Consider the following 23247-nt stretch of genomic DNA (forward strand, 5'->3'; position numbering starts at 1 on the left):
GTAAATTGGCACGATGACAAGTTTAGTTCGTCAAGTGACACTCATAGTAAAAATTCAATAGTATTGTTATAATTTTCCTCAAGTTTATATTATGTATATATGTAACTTAAATTAATATGACAATGATCGAGTTGAAAGTATATTTAGATTTATACAACATGTATGAGTTGAAAATAAAATAAAATTATAGATAATTTAGATTGACATGCCAAAGAAGTGACAAATCTGAAAAGACAAAGCAAAAAAATTTTGAGATTAAGAAATCGTGTTAAAATTGAAGGAAAATTTTGCCCTTTTACAATTTTGGAGGAAACAAAAAAATAATTGGTGGGCTAATAACCAGCAATGCCCACGTGTGCTTGTGACCTGCGAGTAAACGAGTATGTATGAACTCTTACGATGATTGGCGTTTTGCTAAACGCACGTGCCTTTGACTCGCCTCAACCTAAGAAGCTTCTGAACAGCGTATTGCCTACTAGCCCTATGAAGTAGAAGATGCAGTGATCGAAGAATTACAGTTCCGTGCAGTGAAGCTCAGGGAAATCCTGCTTCGTAGTTTCTGAATTCAGGTTGGTTCCATTTTCTGTATTTTTCTTGGGTTTTTTCGTTTCAATGTCTGAATTGCTTTATTGGGTTCGATTTTCTTGGTCAAATTCTGAACTGGGTCTACGAAATAAATTGAATTTTTCTTACTTTGAAGTCTTTTGAATCTGAAGGCTTGAGCTTAAGTTCTTGAAAGTTTGTTGTTTTTCTTTTGGATTAAGTTGGGTGAGAAAATTGTGTGCTATGCCTGTAATTGGGGTGGTTGAGTGTTTTGTTAGTTGAATGAAGTTGAAATGTTTCCTTTTCAGCTAACTCACTATCTGGGTTTTTGTACCTTTCGTTTCGAATTTCACTGTACTACAGCTTGTTCCAGCAGGTCAATTTTATTTACTGAAATTAGCTTGGTAAAAAAAGATCAAACGAAATCAATTGGGGTTTGGATTTGAGATGTAGAATTTGGGTTTGTTTGGTTTTTATAATATATAATTCTGTGCAGTTTATACTATAGTTATGTTTGGGTTTATCAATGGGCACTGTTGACAATTTTTTTTAAAGCTTAAATTCACTGGCGAGTTACGGTGAAGATGAAAACAAAAGAATTTATAAAAGTATAAGGAATAAGTGGTTGGTTTAGATTTCTAATTCAATGAATTTTGGTTTTGATTTGAAACCAGAATGCCAGCAAGCAGGCAATTTTCTCGGATAGACACTTTAGAACTGAAAGCTCAGATTGAGAAGAAGATTGGGAGCCAAAAAGCGGGAAAGTACTTTAATCTTGTTACAAGATATTTGAGTGTCAAGATTAGCAAACCCGACTTTGATAGACTCTGCATTGCAACAATTGGGAAAGAAAATGTCTGTCTTCATAATCATTTCATCCGTTCAATACTCAAAAATGCATGCCTTTCAAGGACTCCCCCACCAAAAGGGAGCAACATTGCAAGTTCTCTGAGTGTTAAAGTGCCAAATGGATGTCAAAGAAGTAGTCTTCAACTGTTATGCAGAGATTTTCCCCAATCACCTCGAAAAGGGAGAACTCCAAATCTTCGCGATCGCAGGTTAAGAGATGGTTTTGCCCCTTTTAGGCCTCAGGGTAAGAACCACAGTGGTGCATGTGAGGGTCCTATCTCCAAAATTCAAGAACAAGAAAAGGCAACCGAGCTGCTTTCTTTGGGAAGCAGACCACCTGTCTCTGTCGAAGATGGGGAAGAGGTTGATCAGGCTGCTGAAAGCCCAAGCATTCACAGCATGAGCCCTCTCACAGCTCCTCTTGGCATCTCAATAAATTCTGGAAGGACAAAAAAGCTGTTAATTAAAGGATCAGGACCTGCTATTTACAATGACACTTGTCAGAGCAGTGGTGAGCTACCTGATACTAGTTCTTTAAGGAAGAGGTTGGAGCAAAAGTTGGCGATGGAGGGAATGGGAATCTCAGAGGATTGTGCCAATTTGTTGAATAATGGCCTTGAGATTTTCCTAAAGAGATTAATAAAGCCCTGTTTAGATTTAGCTGGTTCAAGGTCTCTGGATAAACACATAGATCAAGGACATAGTCAAGCAAGTTCAAATGGGATGCGTCCAGTGAGATACATACAGAGACCCACCAGGCCCAGTTCGGCATCTATATTAGACTTCCAGGTCGCAATGGATTTGAACCCTCTATTACTTGGAGAAGATTGGCCAACCAAACTTGAAAAGGTTTGCTTGCATGCATCATAAAACAGAACTGACTGACTAGTACATGTTTCGGCTCAAGCCATAAGTTTTGATAATATTGATCTGACCTTGTTGCTTTGATAAGTGAGCACGGGCAGACAGTAGAAAAGTAGAAGTAATGGAAAATTAGATCAAGGCGTTTAGATTGTATAGGTTCAGAGCTGATTATAACAGATACCTTGACATTGGGAGGTATAGACACATGGGGACTTGAATGTAGCTGTAACAAATAGGTCAGTGGCACTCCTCAACATATATCTATTGTTTTTATTGATTTTATCTTTCTTAATAGAGCTTATCTTCAAAGTTTCCAGGGCTGCAATTGTTGAGTTTCTTGTTACATGTGATTCTTAATCATTATTTGATACGATAACAGTATACTCGTTCCATGTTTGAATGCGGTGTGTGTATGTCTACGTGTGCTTGTGTGGTGTGTGGTTGCTAACAGTATTCATCAACTTTAAGATGATATTTATTGAAAGCTTTTGGACCTTGATCTGCACGTGGCAATAAAATCACTTCAGCGTTTTAGTATTACTATGTGAAAATCCTTCAAATCAATTATTTGCCATACACTCAAACACAAATATACATGAAGCACTTTGAATTAAGTTAGGACTTCTGTCAAGCAGAAACTAAAGTTTAAGGTGGAAGGCATGTATTTGACTTCTTATGCGTGTTTAGTACCTATAGCGTATACTTCTGTTATTAATATTCTTTACTGTGTATGGAAGAACAATTCATCATTTAAAAACCCTGCCTTCCCTTCTAGAACATTTGACTGGGAAGAAAAGGGAAAACTCAAGTCCCCGAAATAAATAAATAAATGAAGTGAATCCCCAAAACAGTTACCACCACCAAACACAGATATTTGAAACAAGAAAATGATGACTAGAATCATCGTTATATTTGAAACAAGAAAATGAGGGGTGTGTGGGGTGTGTTGAGGGGGTCGGGGGAGTGGAAGATGGAGTACGCAAACCCAAATGCTAAAGGAAATAGATATGCTTGAGTTGTGATTTAAGGAGTTGAAAAAAGAAAAAAAACATTGAGTCAAGTCTTCTTGTTGTTGAGTGTTGCAGACAAATTTACTGACTGTAATGTGCACCTAAATGCTCATTTTAGAATTGTGGAACAGTTTATCTTCAGCTTTTCACAAATCTGGGTCCTGTTTCTTTTCATTTGCACTCTCCCCCAACTATTGGCTTCAGCCAACTTCCCTTCTAGGTTATGTATCAATACAAATAGAATATATTGTAAGTTATAGCCAAATTGACTTTTTTTTATCATTCATCATACAGCTTGTGCATTTAGGGATGAAATTTGAAAGGGGAATGCTAGTTGAGCCCCTACAAAGAGCACGAATAGCTCTACCCTTTCAAAATTTGGGATTCAATAGTTTTAACTTAAGCTTGCTGAGCTATTGTTTTGCATGGAGAACATTGCTTTCGAAACCAGGTACACCCTGAGCTATAGATTGATTGAATCTGTGGTCCCTGGCCCTATGAGTAGCTTGTTTATAGGGCAGCCATGTTTACCACAAAGGTTGCGCAAATCCTCCTCTTAGTGCAAATTTTACTTGCATCATTACAGATAAACACAAGGGCATGTTGCATACAAATAATGCGAGTGAAGGTCTTGACTCTGGACTAATGTGATCATATATCAAGATGGGGATTGAAATGGATTTGTATAGATCTGTAGAAGATGACTTGTTAATTGTGATGTTTTAGACTTTTCCTTCACTAGCAGCCAGTGGTCAAGAACCTACCCTACAATATTAATCATCCGTTTGGGAAATGAATTTAGTTCAATAAACAGCGTATTGGCCGAGTCTAAACAAAAAACAGCTTGCAAGCATTTCATTGCATATGGGGTCTCACCAAATTAAGATGAAGATTAGCAAACAAGGATTAGTGGGAGAGAGTCTTATCACACCAGATTAAGTTGAGGATTAGCAAACATACACGAAACCATCAAGGAACAGTAGAAAGTGTGGAGGATAATGAAAAGCTAAGCATCTTGAAAAATCAAACCTCCTTTCTCAAAAGAAACAAAAATGAAAAATCAAATCTCCTTCAAATGACTCAGCGTTGGGCTCTACATGACCACAAAAGAAAGACTTATAAAACAATGCACAAGACACAGTCAAAAGTCTTCTTTGTGCAAATTAATTTATAACGAGAATCTGGAAATTATTGAACAAATTGAATGGGGCTCTCAAGTCCAGTTGTCTCACTAATATTGCAGATTGACATCTTGCCATCCTAACCATTATTACATATACCGCCAGCTAAATAAAATAAAATGATTGGAATTAAAAAACAAAATAGAGAAAACCCGAAGCTGAATTTTGCCATCCTATCCTATTTTAATTTCTTCTTTTTTTTTTTAACAAATAAAAACCGAAGCTGAATTTTAGTCAACATTCAGTTTGACCTTCAATTTTTTTAAAAAAAACCCAAAAATTTCCCTCTTAGTTAAGAACACTACAATCGCTACGAATGTTTCCTTTACTACCGGTCTTGACTCCGACCCGGCCCAGCTTGGTCATCGCGGTAATAAAAGCCTGTTGAAAAGCAGCGTTGTCTTTGGCCCAGGTTTTTACCGTGGGCTGAGACCTTGCGTCCGTGAAAAGGACCTGGTCTGAGGTAAAAAGGCCTTGCCCAAGTTCAAGATTCTTGAAATAGACATTGTCAAAGGTTCTGGGCGTGTTTGGGTCCATGTTGATGGCTATGTCGGGGTCCACATTTTTTGGACACATCTGTTGGAGTTGAGTTGCATACGTTTTGTTCAGACTGGGGTCCACTGGGTTCCCTGCGCTGAAGCTGTAAATCCGATTGGAAAACCTGTCGCAATGAGAGAATCCAACGGTGTGCGCCGCTGCAAAAACATGATGCTGCTTATTAGTACCATAAAAGTAATCTACACAATCTTTGTTAAGGATAACAAGTCGTTAGTGAAAAGTTTTGTAAAAAACACAGTTGCTAATAGCGCAAAAAAAGTCATTAAAATCTCAAGTGTGTGATGTGTGCCAATCGAAAGACAATTACTAGGTGGGACGCTTGGAATCCTTATTAATTAGTGTCTAAATCCGCACACTTGATAAATTCATTAATTCGGTTATTAATCACGTCACTTATCTGACAACACATAAACAATGTAAATCTTCTGCATTTAGTCCCTATGGCCTCAGACTAGCTCATCCAATGCCGAAGAGCTCTATTGTTTATGTTTGTGGCCGGATGGATGACTTGGTCTAACCGTTGGACCAAAGAATTTCTCCCCGCACACACAACACCCATCACATTATGATTGGTCAATAGAGACACGATCTTACCTGAAAGAGCGACCATGTCAGCCTGGGACAACCCATGGGCAGCAAACATGGAATTGAGCTGGTTCAAATTGAAGGTTGGCTTGGGGAGGTTCCCATCTACATTTTTAGAACTTGAACTTAGTCCGTCCAATCTCCCCAACTCAACAGCATACGAAGGTCCACCAGACTGCATTAAATAATTAACACGTTTAATTATCATTAACATCAACTGAACCATCGAATCCCACCCTTAATTGGTACAATAATAATAAGCAGCAGAAGTTAATGTGATCATGAACAAACCAGAACAATGACATCTCTGGTGGCCAAGGCAAGAATATCAGCACAAGAGACTTTGTTTTTGCACTGAGGAACTGCATCAACTGCTGCTTTGGCTTTGATCACTGTATCAAAACCATCTCCAGCTAATGACAGATTATCTGGATGATCCTTCTCTGCTTTGTTGTTTCCAGTGGAAGCAACTAAAACCGAAGCATCACAACCCTAAACCATTTTATTTTTCACAGCAAAAAAACAAAGATCAGATTTTGATCGAAACCCAAGTTAAAAAAACTTGTCAATCTTTGAGTTTCTTATGGTAAATTTAGCAGTTGAGTTACCTGGACAAAGCAATCATGAAAAAAGAGACGGATGGTTGCTGGGACTGTGACAAATGTTTGTTGAAATTTCTGAGTGACAACATTTTTTACAATGTTTTCGACGTTGGGGCAGACGTTGGCATAGAAGTTTGTTTTTAGCTGCGCCGATGTGGGACAGAGAAAGAGGCACAAACTAAGGCAAAGCGACCAAACAAGTATAGGATTGAGCCTACCCATGTGAGCAGAAATTGAATTTAGCAGGACACAGGGGAAGAGAAGAAGCAAAGGTCTTTATATATTTTGAATGAGAGACTGAGATTGAATGGTGTGGTTGGCTGGAGAAATATATATAAAAAGAAAGAACTGGATGATGGCTAGAATATTACTGAAGTACGATCTAGTGCTACATCTTGTACACATGTTATAATATAAGTGGATATTTATTAATATTATTTTCTAAAAAGAGAAAAAATAAGCTATATTGTCTACCTATATTATAACACGTATACAAAATGTACCACGTAATCATACTATCGTAATTTTCTATATTTCTCCTCCTCATAATTCCATGACCTTATGCGAGTTGGATTAAGCATCTTTCTTTTTGATGTAACAAAGAAGGTTCCTATTAAAGCATGCATGTAGTGTTTGAAAGAGACCTTGATTTGTGGCTGTCAAATTGCCAATTTGCTTCCTTTGTCCAGCTATTAATGCCTGCAAACTTGGTCCAAATTTCTGAGTTTGTGCTATAATTTGAATATTAATTAATTAGAGGAAAATAAAAACAAAAACGTGGTGCATGTAAGAAACACCCTAATAAAGATAGAAAGTGGGTTTGGAGGCTGCTAATATAGACAGACGTAAAATAGAACGTAGAATGCACGTTAAGGTTTCTGTGGGCTGTGGCTTGCTATACCAGAATAGTGGTGCTGGACCTGCCACTTGCCACAGATCTTTCTTATTCTTAGTTGAAAACAAAACATGATAGTAGGTTTGTAGGTTTGTAGGTTTGTAGGTTTGTTACATATGAAAAAAGATTGTTCTTTTGTTTACCAGAAAACAAAAGGTTTGTTGTTTTTTCAGGTTAATAAATAATTAAAAACAGAATCTTATCTTTATAGCGACATGGGAATGGCCAATTACCAAGATGGATCATGCTGAATGTATTTTGCTGACTAGACTAGTGAGAAAGTTGACCCAATTTTGAGATGAGTACCAACTAAATTGCTGTATTAACGAACGAAAATAATTGCTCTATTTTATGTAGCTAATATAAGGCATTGATCTTGTCTATATACGCGTGAATAACTTATAATTATTTATTATAATCGCAAATTTGTACAGAGTGTGAAACGTTGACTTATAATTTATAAATGAATACCAAGTCAGTGTTTGGCCTAGAAGTATTAAACAACTTTGGAGTAATCTCTCTTCCCATTTTCTAATTGAAGTTTTCTGGATCATATTCATGGCCTTGGAAAAAAATAAAGAGAAAAAAGTAGGGTTTTGGACGGTCCAAGAGAATATTATAGTTGTTACTCAAAGACAGGATATGATTAGAAATTTGGGATATCATTCATGCACGTAACTTAATTATTATGTTATATTAATGATAATGTTTCTCATTCATGGTGTCAATTATTAGTTGCCATGTTGTTGTCTGACCTAGGGCAGGTTTGTTACTCTGGTTTCGACAAAGTCTTCGTTGATTTCCCCAAAATTACTAGTTACTTGCACAATTTATAAAAAGTTGAAATAGTTAATAAAATGAACACAATTTGTGGGAATTTCATGAAACTGAAGGAGAAAAACAAAAAGGAAAAAGTGAGGAAAGGATAATGGGGAAATTCACAAACGTGTACTATACGGGGAAAATTCACAGATATCAAAAGTCTGGGTCAATTCAACTAACACCCTATTGATCATTAGAATTGTTTACTACTTGTTTTGTTTTGTTTTTTTTTCATTAAAAAAAAATAGAGAGAAAGAAATTATAAGTAGAGTACCCACAAAGAAACCAACATCTTATCTTATATATCTTGTCTGGTTAAAAAACTGCATCTTATATTTATTTGTCTTAAAGTTAAAACCAATAAATTCTGATGAGAGGAACTGATGGCTTGAGTTTGATAGATGGTATAGCACTCGGGGCTACTACTAGCAGCCACAAGAAACCCTACACATGACAACACAGAACAATAAATTGCGCAGTTTGCTTAAGTCAAGATGTGGGCCGGTCTTCTATCTTATAATTCAACTACGTCTATTTTGGCTTCTGAGCGCAGATAGGCCACGTCACAAATTCAAAGGTGAGATGGTCCAAGTGAAAAGTTCATTTAATTTCGTTTAGAAAAAAGTTTAGTATTGCCACCCGAATGATTGTTATGTTCTACTTACTCCATTAAATTTTAATTTGATTTTGAGTTCCCATGTTTTCAAAATTTGTAAAAAGTTATTTTAAAATAGCTTGCGTGAATTTCATATGAGTATGAACACTAGAACATTAGAACGTTTTGAAGATTCAAGGGAATTCAAGACTAAGTTGAAACTCTAAAAGGCAATATAAAACATGAAAAATAATTCAAGGGGACATATGAAATTTTCCCTCTCTTTAAAATCTTTAGGAGAATTTTTTATTACATTGAATGAAAATGAATGACATTTTTTTTGGGTTGAAGAAAATGACATTTTAAGAGTTTATAATAGTACACCAATCGTTAAAATGACACCCATTCAATCATGGCCAATTTTAAAATGACTCATTGCCACCCCTTAAAAAAAAATATAAATAAATAAATAAAAAAGTCCAAATTTTCAACTATGTTACAATCAAATGGGCCCAAATCTCCTTTAGTCTTTCCCATATATTGAGTTTCTAAATTCGATCTAAAAATAAAAAGGTTGAGTTTTAAAATGCTTCCTAAAGTATAAAATGGGCTCGTCTTTCAAGCTGTTCCCAAGCCTTTGTCTCTGTAACTCCAGAAGGCCAGCCCATTAAGTCCAATGTGTTTAGGAGTGTGACCTTCCTGCCCATGACCAATTTGCTCAAGAAAAAGGAAGGTTAGCAATGTCTACACGAATATGTCACGGCATACTAGCACGAATAATAAACCAGTCGGGTTAATTTCAAACACGACTGACTTCATTTTAATGGAATTGTAAGTATTTAGGATTGAGTGAACAATTATTTATAAATAATATATAAGTAAGAGGGTGTAGTTTGGAAATAAAGAAAACTTAGTGCTAAATTTTCCATTCACTTGACACATGAATCAATCCAAATACAACATGATTACAAACGAACGTGATTACGATTCATGATTCACTAATTTCAAGCGCAGAGAAAATGACCTGATACGTACACGACTCGTTAACATAAAGTATCACCCATAAGAAAATGATAGAGCCCTTGTTGGACCTCTAGAATGGGCCTGGACCATTACCGCCAAAGGAGAAGCGGCCCCACATCAAATCCAAAACTCACCAATTGGGCAACAAAAACATGACCATGAAAAAGTTGTGGCTAGGTAGAACATTGATAATGACCTATGGTGGGGGTGGAAAATTTAGGGAAGCAGACAGAGCAGGGGTTGGAATTAAATTATTTGTCTACACCAATATATCACATATCCGTTAAAAAGGCAAAAGAAAGAAAAAAGAAAAATAGGTGCTTCTACCACTAGAAGCTAGGGCAGTACGATTAATTTCGTTGTGACGTTTTGTCCTATAATTATGTGATATAGATATTTCGGGTTTGATAAGGTATTGGTGGGGTTCCTTCCCACTGCGATGCAAGTCAGAGATGTTGAATTATTAGTGTACTGTCTTTTATTTTATATGCATGTAGGCTATGAGGATGGTGTTGAAAACTTGAAAAGGAAGTGTGTGAAAAATCATGGTGATGACACTTGGACCATTTTGCTCAGCTTATTTTCATGGAATACACACACACACACATAGCTAAAAGCCAAGTCTTGAGGTTGGAAGATTTTGAAGGCATGCTATGATGGGTGTGGCCAAAGGTCAGCTTCAAGAAACAACATGTAACTGGGGCCTTTTTCTTTGCTTGTTGAGATGAAATTCCACCCGGCTGCCCTCCCTACATTATTGTTTCATTTCCTATTAGGGTATGTTTACTTAAAGTGAGAAATTCTAAAACTGGGAGAATTAACTAATTAGAATTGGTCAACTACTCCTCTAATTGACTCATTTCATAATTTCAGGGTATATTGCAATTCGTGTTAATAAACGCATAAGAAGTCAGAAATTGAAATAATTCAAATACCAATGTATTAATAAACGCAGAAAAAAGCAAAAAATAAAACAACTCCAATTCTCACCGGTCATAAGTAAACATGTTATTAATTCAAACTGCTAAAACATTATAGCTAAGGATTTGATAATGTCACTAGAAGGTGGTTCCGAACCATTGATGACGGTGGGCACAACTCATGTAACTTAAAATAAACTCAGAGCCGTACATACAGTGAACTTGAAATTTTGAACATTCATTTTCATAGCGAGGAAAAGATTTACTTGGTGGGTTGACAAGCAATCCCATAGGGCCATACCATACATGTGGTTGTACGGTCCAATCACACCATGCACTGCATCTACCCACTGTACCCAACAAGTTAGCAACTCCACAAAACGCCACGTGTACAACCACTAACTCCAAATCACGCATTGCTTTCCATAACAATAATTTAACATTACCTTAGATCGAAGATTCCACCATAGATCATCATTAGCATTAAACAATTTTATAACCCCGACTGTTTCCGTTTGGTTCCCCGGAAAATGGAAAGGAAAAAATTATTACTCTTTAGTTTATTGTTGGCTTGGCACTTTAGTTTTATAATTAAGCCCGTGATACTGAACCCAACCAATAATTTGCATTGACAGAAGGTCGTCACCCTAATTAATCTTCTCAACAGATGAGAAAATAATTTAAATCAAAACCATGACATGCCCACGTCTCAAGAAGAATCTTAATTAATTTATCTATTAGTCACCTTTATGATTAAAATTTTCAAGGAAAAAGTAGACTAAAAATTTATCAACACGGTCTAATTCTGTGGAAATAGATTTTAATTTATAGATAAGAGATCTCCGATTTGAACCATCATGACATCTTAATTGTGTGTGTATATAAGAAATTTCACTCCTCCGTATTTTAAAAAAAACACTTTTAATCTTTATGGAAAAAGTTGGCTTGAGTAGAAAAAATTAAGGAAATAAAGTAAAAGGAGAAAAGATAGATGATCATTTAGCTATCTTTTTGCCGTTGTTGTATCTTATAATTGTTCAGAAAAATAACTTTTTGTGTTTGTGTGTTTTTCTTTGGCATCTTAAGTCAAACACGCATGCATTACATAATTTGTCTTTCCCTGTTTTTACATAATCCACTTGCACTTTGAAATCTTGCACTATTATTACTTATCGTTTTATTGGTTGAAAGAAGACGCCTAATAAGCCAAAAGAATATTAGCAGTTTATGGTTCAAATTAACCTCACATCCTTGTGTGATTAAGACATGCCAGCGACGCAAAACAAAAAAATAAACGAAAAATTAAATCAGTAAGCAGCAAAAATATACCAATATTTTTGTGATTCGCCGACAGTTATAAGAATAAAATCTTCATTTTACAAATTAGGAAAATTCAATGGTCATACTACTTAATCAATGGCTGAGAATACGTCACGAGCTTAGGTGCAATTAATGGTAGCATTTTTCATACAAATTATTAGATTATTTTGTAGACGCTATTAAGGACAGTGACGAAACTAACTTTTATTTCTTGAGAAGACCAACAATTATGAAAATTCATAAATTTTACATGATTGCTGGAGCTTGGGAGGACCACGGTCACTTCGGATTGACTTGTAGCTCCGCCCTACTAGTGGATATCGGTGTAGAGCATCAATTGTTTATAGTTACAACTTTACAAGTGTAGAGGAGATGTGAGAACATTGCACCCAAAGTCGTGGTAATGTCTTTTCACATATTTAGGTAGATCCCATAAATGTTTGGTTCATCTTTCATAATGTAGGTTCGTACTTGCTCATTCAAAACACACATGCACCATGTGGTTCATTCAGCCATGCTGCATGCACATATGATAATGCATCCTTCACTCAAGGAGGTCCGGCCCTAAAATGTAGTGTTCTTCTTGTTAGAATAATCTTTTTCATTTGTAAAATCTTCTTCAATTCTTTATAAATTTGATGAATTTTACCTTCATATTTCACATATAAAACATATTTTATAGCTTTAATTGCAATGAGAATACTAAATCGGAAACACTAGGATCTTTCTTTCATCTCATTCTTTTCATGTTGGATTGAATAATAAATCATAAGTAATAGTACAGTAGTATGACCACGTGGTATAACTTGTGTTATAATATGGGTGGCCAACATAGCGTTGATATTTCCCCATTTTAGGAAATAATATCAATAAATATTCACTTATATTATAACATGTAAACAAATTATACTATATAGCATACAACCGTAATATACTGTAATTACTCATTTGGGCTAAGATGTAAGAGCGCAAATTTGAATTTCTTAATAAAAGAAATCAAAATATAAAATTAGAACACTTGCACACACCCCCCCCCCCCCCAAAGGTTCAAATATGACCATTAATAACTTTTTCTGTGGTTAAATGTCCGTACATCCTTGAATGATGATGATGCACAACTCAAATTTGAACCCGATCGCAATCTATTTGTTTAGCCAAAAACCCTGATTACAAGTTAATAGTTTTGTTTTTTAAAAACTAATTTTTCTCGTACGGAGAGAACTTAAAAACTGGAAGTGGCATGGATCATAGATGGTGGTGTTAGTTGAGGATCCAGTGGACACCGACATGGCATGGCAGCCATTAGATTCCTTCGCTGAGTCAAGTCTTGAAATCTTGAGACACACTCTAAAGTCTGGGACCCTTTTCCTTCCCTCATCGCTCGCAACCATCTGTATTTTGCCTTTCTTATGTTGTTATTTCTCTTTACCTGCAAATTAAGGTCTACACATGTGGAGTAAATATTGTGTCATACTAGAATATAGTCACACGATATAATCAACCTTAAATCTTACGTGATCCTACTTCAGTATTATACAATAATTCTTTGCATTCGCGATATACTGCTTTTTTTGGGTTTAATATTGTTAGTTTTTTGTAAAAAAGAATGACTCTGCCACATTCGGAACTATACAAGTCTTATTTATTTAGTAACATAAGTTTGAAAAATATTACCCTCCTCTTTGAATTGAAATGAAATTATACTTTGTGTGAATATTTTCCAAATTGTGAGCATGAATGAATCAAGTGGGCGTGGGACCAAAGAACAGCGCAAGGAAGTGGCTCAGGCTTTTGCAGCAAACCCAATGGACCCACCGCCCCATACGACTGCACCTCCTCTCCCCGGCAACGCGTGCTTCCGTGTCACCCACCACCAACTTCTCTCTCTCTCTCTCTCTCTCTCTCTCTCTCTCTCTCTCTCTCTCATATAAATAATAAATAAAATAAAGTGAATAATACATCACGAGATCATAAAGAAAAGTACAAAATACCTGGAGGAGATCACGAAACTCCACACAAACCACGACTTTTTTTAATATATTTTATTTTATAAAAGCGATAATGGGGAATGAAGATTATTTTACACACTGTTAATGTGACATGTGAGTTCAAATCTAAAATTATCGGTCTGCAACTCAAATAACGACTTTGAAAAACTTGCACTTGTTTTTCATTTTTTATTTTTCATATAATTACATAATAATATTATTATTTTGTTTTAACTTAACATGCATGATGCAACCCAATCCATATTCCATCCTTTTGTAATGAATTAATTTCCTAATTTTTCATGGCCTTGGATAATAGGATTGGATCTTCTCTTCCAATCTGTCTTCTGCATTATTTCTGCAATATATATTTAAGAATATTGAGGAAATGACAAAACCCACTCCACCAGAAACAGAAACAGAAACAGGAACATATTATTATTTATCCATCTCTGATTTCTTCTGCCATCAAATTTTCATGCTGTGTGTTTTATAGTCATTGCACATATTCAGTATTTTTGGGTCCACTTATCTGGACGGTTTGATTATTCTTTACACCCCCCCTCACATGTTCAACGAACGGCTATAATCAATCATTGTGCTGTGGGTCTTGGTCTTTGCTGCTTCTTTTTTAGGTATATATCCAACATTACTTGTAAACATATCTTTCTTATAATTCATTTTTAGATATCTATCCAGGATTTTATATTTTATATCATGCAGAATAACTAGTCTGGAAGTCATTATTGATTTATAAATGATTTCTTAATTATATCAATAATCTTATAATGTTTTGAACAATTTTTTATTTTATGAATGTACACATTTGTGTGTATATAATGAGGAATCATATGAGTTGGATGTTATGATGTCAAATAATAGATGAGGACTGTATGCACTCGTGACATGTTTATTTATTTAAAAATTGTTGAAAATTGGTATTAAAATTATTTTGATTCCTGATTTTTCACGCATTTATTAACACATATGAAATCAAAGAGTATGCAAGTTCCATTTTACAATCTGTATGATTAGGGGTAGTTGAGTCTACTTATTAATTATCTTCTCTATTCTTAACCTGCTCGATTTATGACTTCCCTCAGTAAATATGCTAGTGACATTTATAAAATTTAAATACATAATCTCATGCAATAAAATGGAGATTGACTGTCACTAAACCAAATGACCATCCGCCATATGATTCCACCTAATTTTTGTTTTTGTATTTTTTTGTTATAGATCCCAATTCAGTATACTTGCATTTTCAGATTTTGACAACTCAACCCACCCATCATACATTACAATGTAAGCATACACAGAATACATGCACGATTTCTTGAACTCCACCCTTCCTCAATTAAAATAAAATGGACAAATTATAAGCCAAAAGAAAAAAGAAAGATAGAAAATCACAATCAATTAAGCTTCTATATGTGTATGTGTTTGATTTGAGATCCCTTGTTCTTGATGGAGTGTTTGAAAGGTACCCAATTATCGTACGGTCGTGATCTAATTGTCGGCGGGCCAGGCCACCACGGTCTTTTCCTTTTCATATTAACATGCCCTGTACTGTTGTACACAAAATTACAGAATTAGTGCATATCTAATCGAGACAACTGTTGCTTGAGATATATATATAATTCCTGGGTGCATGTGATTCACTGTGTTGTAGGTTTAAGCTGTTATTCTAATCATTGTCTTGAGTTGAGCAATGTACCTTTGTTTTGTGATCCTTAACAGCAATTATATATAATTAATTAAGATAGAATATAAACTGATCAATATCTGTTTATTATATTTCATTTCAATTTAATAATGTTTTGCACTGCTGGACTTGTCTGAGGAGGCATCTCTTTCACAAACCTTGAATCACATTGGCTAAGACACTGGGATTTGTTTGGCATGCCTCAAAACCCAAGTGCAACAACAACAACAACAGCAGCAGCAGCAGCTTTGGTTTGTGTGTGTGTGCAAGAGAGAGATTCTTAAATTCTTCAAAACTATATATATATACGCATATATATTCATGTACTTGCAGTTGTTGTAGTATATACTGATGGGGAATGTGAAGGCAAGCTCATATTCCGTCCAACAGAGCTAACAGTATGTACATGTGTATGTGTGTGTGTGGTGAGGAGCTTTTTGCCTTTCTTTCAACAGTGCTTTTATTTTTTCTGTTGGCTTTTGCTTCTTCTTCTTCAAAAGAACACAAGTTGTAGTTCATCTCTCTCCTCAGCTCTTGAACCTCTTACTGCAGCCTGCAGGTCAGAAATTCAAACTTGATCATTCTTTTTATGTTTCAGTCTTGTGCAAAATCATGCATTTGGGTTTTGAATTTGTTTGGAATGTATAAAACATGTTGAATTTTGGAGGCTGGTTTTGATATATCTGCATCTGCTTGATTTTCAAGGAAGTAATTCAGCTTGCAGCTCATGATCACTTCATTGGTTCTGCACATTTTTAGAATCCTCAAATGTTAAATTTAACATCAATTATGTCAAAACTGTATAATGCAGTAACATGAAATATACACATAAAAGAGAGTGAATTTATTTTGACAGCACAAGGAAAGAGCATCTTATTCTTCCAATTTGACAATTCAGTTGGACAATTCAACAACAGAATTAATTGATCTTTCTTGAAAATTATAAAGAATATCATATTTCAAATGTAAAGAAAACAGAAACCATTTATCACAAAGTGTTGAATAGTACTGTCATTTATGAAAATTAATTCCTATTTGCAACTGTATATGACATTGTGATATCATCATCTGGGAAGTCGGGAATAAATACGAACAGAAAAGAATTTTAATTACCTCTCAAGTCAAAATGGAAAAATAAAATAAAAATCCAAAGTAGGAAGCTGAGATGCAGGAAAAATCAGAAGAACAAAAATATTTACAGAGAATTAGCCACATATAATAGGGTGGTACTGTGATGGTATAAGTGATATGTATGGCCTGTCAAGCTGTAAGATATTTTTGCATAAGAAATTATTATTGTGGTCCAAAATGGCTGAGGGAGGGAGAATAGGGAAACAAGCAGACAAATTATACCAAAAGCAGTTGCTGCTATCATCCTTTGAAACTCATCATGCCAGTGCTCTCTTTGTTTCTATGCAGAACACAAACCATCATATTTGTAGGGCATTAAAATCCTAGCTCTCTAAATATATTTGCTGCCTTTTTTCTTCATTTGGCAGATATACTAGGCGAGAAGGAGAAGCATTGTCAGATAGGATATTCAAATCAAGCTGCATATCTGATCTGAGCATACAAGTTTCGGGAATTTAAGTGTCAGACTTTCACAATTCAGATATTGGGGTCAGAAATCAGCAATTTGCACAAGCTAGCCAAATTTAGCTTCAGTATGGAGAAGCTTCTTAAGCCATATGATAAGGAGTGCATGAGGATGGCCATTTTAAAGCATGAAGAAACATTCAAAGAGCAGGTAATAATTCTAGCCATTGTTTCAGACATATAATTATAGTTGATCAGTTTCTGTAGCATTGTTTTCTTAGACTTGAGTGTGTACGGCAGGTATATGAACTTCATCGTCTATATCATATCCAGAAGATATTGATGAAGAGTTCCATTGGTAAAAGTAGGCCAAAGGGACAGAAACAAGAGAGTTGGAATTTAAAGAATGAAACCAGCTTCAGTCAGTTGAATTGTCATCAGCATGAGGCACAACAGTTTAACCCACAAAGGAAACTAGATTTAGAACAGCCTGCAGCAGCAGCAGAAGAGTACATTGCAGACACAGATGGAGATGATGGGGTGTTAGAGATCATAGATGAGAGTGAGATTGAGTTGACTCTGGGCCCCACTAGATACAACAACAACACCACCACCAACACCAACAGAAGGAAGAGAGGAGAGGCACCACTAACATCAGATTCAGGGCCAAGTTTCTCTTCTTCTTCAACTGGATCAAGCCATGTAAACAGGACAAGTAGTTCCAGGACTCATCAGAAAAAACATGGCCAGGTGCCTGACATGACCTCAGGGTACAGAAATGGAAGTAAAAACAGCAGCAATATTGATCCTGTTGAAGAACAATTGAGACAGGATGAGAGGCTAAAACTGCCTCCATGGCTTTTCCAAGTTTTGAGCTTGAACATGACTTGAAAAAAAAAAAAAAATCTTCTAGGTTGATATGATAAGATTTTAGACCGCTTCTTCTTATTGACTAATTTGTGATTGATGTTTTGGGTGGGATTCTAATTAGTTGGTTTCTAGTGTGATGATGGGTGGCGTTTTGTATAAAGATCATTTGTCTCCCTTGCTTTATTCTCATTTTTATCTTATTTTAGTCGCCTAAAAGAAATATAATGAAAATCATGATTTGGAGATGTATAGTCACTTGACCAAAGAGACTCAACACAATTAGAAGTAGAACTCCATCATGATTCAAGGACAATTGCTGTTGTGTACCAATAAGTCTGATTGTCCTTTCAGATAAGGGGAATCTTTTCATCTCAATATGCTGTGCACAAACAGCTGCTGCTGACAAAAGAAAATTATCTTGTTGCTAAGATTTTGAACTTTGACAAGAGAAATTTATCTTGTAGTTAAATATCAACTGATAAAAGGAAATTGTCTTGTCAAACCTTATCAATGTTCCATGAGGAACTCCAACCTTTGTTGAAAGGAAGTAAATTCTCTATAATAATAATAAATAAATAAATAAAGCTGTTCATCTTGCATGCTTTTCTTTTGGCTAAGATCTTCTGGCTATAACTAATCACATGGAAAAAGTTCTCATCAGAAAGGGTTCTTAAGTAGATTTCCATCAGAATGCAGTTATAAGTTATTCATGATGAGATCAAGAAGAGACCAAATGCAGAATTCTCTCTGTTACTGACTTTCCTTTTTGTTGCATTGCATTTGCACCTACCTCAGCACCACTATTGGTAAAATAATGATGTGAAAATCTAAGGAATCTAAAGTCCTATGCTACTGAAGTGAGAAAGTCTGACTTCTCTGAGTGCTATTTATTTCATCATGGAATTTGAAATTTTGAATTCTGATTGACTTGGGGGATTTCAACTTTCATTGTGTTCTGCAGGGAAACCTAGTTGGCATCAAATTAGAAAGTTTTGGAGGAATATTATCTGCAAACTGAGTCATTTAACAATTTAAACAACACGAACATTCTCAATGATTCATACCTTCCCATTTAAGGCTTCAAGCCACAGACACTCAAAGTAAACAATAATGTGAAACTTTAGATTCTGCTAAAGTCATCAGAGTCCTTCTGTGGAGTCACATATATTGAAAAGTATCTCTTTTGGGTTCCATGATAATTTCTCTCCGACATGATCAACATGCTATACTGCTACTCTGTCTGCTGTAGCTAGTCTTTACTTTCTCAAAGTCTCTTTATCACAAAGGAGTTAATAATTTCAATGCAGACCCCACAAACAGCAATGATCTGGTACTGCACCTCTGGGAGGCCCAGAATCTCTAGTTTTGGTTTGAGGGTAGGCCCTACTTGGATCATCTACCTCTTAACCGTTGGATCAAATTGGTTAGTCGTTGGATTAAATTGGTTAATTTGATCCAACGGTTAAGAGATAGGGCCTCATCTAAGGACTTTAGATAATGCCCTCACTATAGAATGACTCCATCATTCATTGCTTAAGACTTCAACCTACTTGCGTAGCTAAAAACAGAAGCAACTCTTTCAATCAAATTGGCTTCTTCTGATCAATAAGACCCTAATCTTCACAGAAGCATATGCATATGACAGATTGTTGATAATTACAAAATCTCTCAAAGGTACTGATAGAGGGGTAATTTCCTGATGTTGGATGCTATTTTCTCATATTTCATCTCTATTTTGTTCCTCCAGAAATGGAATGGCCTTGACACACTCATAACCTGGAGACCTCATGTAATGGGAATTAAAGTTTATGACCTTTTCTTTTTCTTCTCTCTCTCTCTCTCTCTCTCTCTCGCTATCTCTCTACAGTGTCTTCTTGATGATCTAATGGACCATACTAGTTGGAGATTACATCAAACTCATTCCTGTGGCTACCAGTTTTGGATGGAGAGAAACATCAACTAAAAGAATATTACACTCAGCCATTCCACTCTTTTATACTCAATGCCTTTGAATCATGCAAGCTTATTCAAAGCACAATGACAATATTATTTACATTGACATCACACAAGCAGATCAAAGGTAGAATATAGATTGAAGCTACTAATTTTCTCAAGCCTTGGAAACAAAGCAAACAAAGGCATTAGATTTCCTCAGTAACAAACCAATGCCTCAAGATATGGAATGCCGCCGATCTTTGGCAGCTCTGGTGCGGCCTTTGGGAATGGAAGGTGTCACTCCATCTGTGCGCACAAAAGGAGAAAGTCTCCCTAGTTTTTTTGACACCGAGTTTATAAATGATTTTCGAGGCAGAGGAGGTTTATCAGCAGATGTTGAAATGTTTCCCATTGGACTGCTTATTGATGTTCTCACAGTTGATGTTTCAAGTTCTTTCAGTCTCATTTTCATTTTCACCAACTCTATTTTCAGCTCCTCGTTTTGTCTACGTAAGATGGAGAGCTCATCAGGAACTGGGTGGATGTCAGTGGAGTACAAGTTCCCTTTGGAAGGAAGAACAGAGGATTCACCACCTATGAGATTGCCATTCATGACGTCTCGAAGGCGTTGCTGCTCATAGTATAGAACTTGGACCACGGTTTGAACAGGAAGGCGATCATTCTGAGCAGCATGAGCACAGGCTTCACGGGAAAGCTTCTGGCAATCCATCATGCTGCAGACTTTCTTTCTCTCCATGTCACTTAGAGCAGGATGAGCCTGTCAAATATAGAAAGTCTAAATAACCATTGCAGATGTAGCATTACTGTTTAAAAAAATTATATACAAGAATGTGCACCTTTAGGTAGATATCTACGGCTCTATACATCCCATCTTCTGTTGCCCTGGATTGTTCTGGAACAAGTTCAGCAATGCCAATAAACTTTGAGACAGATACATTACGGTCTGTGGCGATTTCAGCAAGGTAGTTCTCCATTAGCTTTCCAACTCGTTCCATGTCGGTCTGTGGAGGGGAAACATACTCATCCTCTGCATTATAGAGCAAATGGCTTCCCTCCGTTTCATACTCAAGGTAATTTGACATGATCCTTTGCACAGTGTCCACATCAAACAATGTGTCCCCAGTAAAGGAATATGAGGGAATCAAGAGATCATCTAAAACAGCCTGAGCCAATTGCATGCCCATTCTCTTCTCCAAATCTAGCTGGCAAGCAACTGTTGTCTCGAGAGTTTTTGCAGCGCGAAGCAGCATAGAAAGAAAGCTGACTGACATTGCATTTTTCTCCTTTGGCAGAAGACTAACTATGGTTTCTAAGACAACCCTCTTGTCGTGCTCTTGTCGTGGCTCAATTTTCTTCCTCCCCTTTCCAAATAGTTCCTATTCCAAAAGAGAATTTACAAGTAAAGATGTGAACTACTAAACTGAAAAATATTGTTTTGTGAAGTGAGATCTCACCAAACCTCGTAGAGATTTCTGTGCATAGAGCATGAGTACTGGTCCCAGAGCATATTGTTTAAACCCTCTTGCCATCATTGCGATAAGAACCCTTTGGAAGATATCAATTCTAAGAACAGTTAAATCTTCAGCCCACCAATCAACAACAGGTTTTGAATGATACACTGCTGAAGAAACCGCACTTTCATTTACACTATCTCCCATACCAGACACGCAGAACTGGCTCTCTTTGCAGACTATAAGAGCAATTGCATCGATGCATCGGCTGACCAATTTCACTTTCTCTGCCATTGGGAGAAAGCTCTCTGAAATGTGTAAAACAGAAACTGCACCTGCTAGGCTCTTTAGCGCCACTTCATTCAAGTAGGCATCAGTTCTTCCCACAAGGTTTCCAACTGCATGGTCCTCAGTCATCACAAGATACTCTGCCACGCATCGCAGCATTGCAATGTTTTCTGTACTTATCTCAAAATTTATTCCATAACAGAATTTTGCTGCAAGTTCAAATGCTTCTGCTCCACCCGGAACATCAGGTAGTTCAATGACAGATAGATCAGCATCACTCGATTCTGATATCAGTTTCCTTATATATCCACACTTCGAAATTAAAGGAAACTGCAGTTGTGGCAGGTGATGTTAAAATCCAATATCAGTTACTTTTAATTAGTTTATGCCAGATTATTTTTTAGCCTCTCCATGCTTGTTTGATTTATCCATACATTAAAAGAACAAAAATTTGTTCTTTATACATATATATATTCATTATATGTACCAAATAATTGTTTTTGGTGTTAATGGTCACATAATTTGATACATGAATCAAAAGTACAAAAATACCTTATGCAATGAGAAGGAAACTCCTCCAACATGAATATTAACATCACTGGGTATCTCCTGAGAAAAAATCCTGCAAGTTTCAAGTACAGTAATTATTGTTTTTCCCTATATTTGGGAGAAATCAAATCATGGGAACTACAAGAGAGAAATAAGTTATCTTATTAGCAAGGACACTTCAAAGTTAAAACCCACAGAAGTAATTAAAAAGGGAAAAGAAAATTCATGAAGCAAACCATTCACTGGTTCTCTTCAAGGCAGAAGAAAGAAGCTCTTTCTTCTTAGAAATCATGTTGGCAGTGGTGGGTGCAGCAGTACTTTCCCCACGATCGATATCCGCCATGTCAGTGATGGTGAAATCTTTATCATGTTCAGTCCTCCATTATATAGTGAACTGAAGCAAATAATAGCAGAGAGAGAGAGAGATTGATTACTTCAGTGAAGCAACACTGAAGGCTCATGACACTACTAGTACGTACGGTATCTTCAGTACATTTTTGTTTCTTTTGACCCCCATTCAAACTTTCAATATGTAAAGAAGCTGACCAAGCTAAGCTAGCTAGGCCCTCATTCTACAATAATGAGAATAGGAAATTGAAGCTCAAGCTTTCAATGTTGCTCTAACAAAACTGCAGTATCCATCTTCAGCCTCACAAGTAATCTTCACATTTGCATGAGTTACCGAAAATGGCCTCCTCTTTTGGGAAGAGAAATAAGAGAATGAAGACAACAAATCAAGGGGTAAAAGTAGAAGAAGGGATCTGAAAATCAATGGCATTTGTGATATTATTGGCAGGCACATGGGTAAAGAAAAGAACATAAGGATGTAGCTTATAGTGTGTGTGTGGTGTGTGGGCATAGGGGAGTTGGATGGAAAGGATGAGATGATTTGCATGTTAAGTGGCGGCTAAAGGTATGATATCCACGTGGGAAAGAAACATTCCCATCCACAAAAAAGTGCCCATCTTCATTTTACTTCAAAATTTTCTAAATCCATGAGGCTTAACAGTAAGAAGCCTTCCATAGTAGATGAATTTGAGGATTAGTTGCCTAATGTATTGGCTTTTGTTGGGTCTTTTTTGCTAAAATCTAGGTGGGTTTTGACATAAAATAAGAATTAGATGAAACCTCAGACAA

General features: G+C 36.1%; 4 protein-coding genes across 5 annotated transcripts; 2 read left to right on the forward strand and 2 right to left on the reverse strand.

Annotated features, from left to right (window-relative positions):
* The first annotated feature begins 308 nt into the window (after positions 1-308).
* Positions 309-2572, forward strand: LOC117631738. Its single transcript, XM_034365026.1, has 2 exons — positions 309-569; positions 1218-2572. The coding sequence occupies exon 2, from the start codon at positions 1219-1221 to the stop codon at positions 2260-2262; it is 1044 nt and encodes a 347-aa protein (XP_034220917.1). The 5' UTR covers positions 309-569; position 1218; the 3' UTR covers positions 2263-2572.
* A 1747-nt stretch (positions 2573-4319) lies between these two features.
* On the reverse strand, positions 4320-6507 carry LOC117629844 (peroxidase 73-like). The gene is made up of 4 exons (XM_034362475.1): positions 6199-6507; positions 5882-6082; positions 5600-5765; positions 4320-5142 (listed from the first exon to the last, which is right to left on the reverse strand). Exons 1-4 carry the CDS (start codon positions 6412-6414, stop codon positions 4736-4738), a joined length of 990 nt encoding a protein of 329 aa, XP_034218366.1. The 5' UTR covers positions 6415-6507; the 3' UTR covers positions 4320-4735.
* Positions 6508-15442: 8935 nt separating this feature from the next.
* Positions 15443-18049, forward strand: LOC117629845. Of its 2 annotated transcripts, XM_034362477.1 has the most exons (3): positions 15443-16019; positions 16960-17207; positions 17297-18049. In XM_034362477.1, the coding sequence occupies exons 2-3, from the start codon at positions 17127-17129 to the stop codon at positions 17885-17887; spliced, it is 672 nt and encodes a 223-aa protein (XP_034218368.1). In that variant the 5' UTR covers positions 15443-16019; positions 16960-17126; the 3' UTR covers positions 17888-18049. The 2 variants fall into 2 exon arrangements, with proteins under 2 accessions (XP_034218368.1, XP_034218367.1); XM_034362476.1 differs by lacking the exon at positions 15443-16019 and having other exon boundaries at positions 16043-17207.
* Positions 18050-19826: 1777 nt separating this feature from the next.
* LOC117629843 (BTB/POZ domain-containing protein SR1IP1) lies at positions 19827-23013 on the reverse strand. Its single transcript, XM_034362474.1, has 5 exons — positions 22347-23013; positions 22114-22183; positions 21277-21891; positions 20659-21198; positions 19827-20579 (listed from the first exon to the last, which is right to left on the reverse strand). The coding sequence occupies exons 1-5, from the start codon at positions 22451-22453 to the stop codon at positions 20037-20039; spliced, it is 1875 nt and encodes a 624-aa protein (XP_034218365.1). The 5' UTR covers positions 22454-23013; the 3' UTR covers positions 19827-20036.
* Positions 23014-23247: the final 234 nt, after the last annotated feature.

Source organism: Prunus dulcis, chromosome 6, assembly GCF_902201215.1.
Source record: "Prunus dulcis chromosome 6, ALMONDv2, whole genome shotgun sequence".
In the NCBI taxonomy this organism is placed as follows: domain Eukaryota; kingdom Viridiplantae; phylum Streptophyta; class Magnoliopsida; order Rosales; family Rosaceae; genus Prunus; species Prunus dulcis.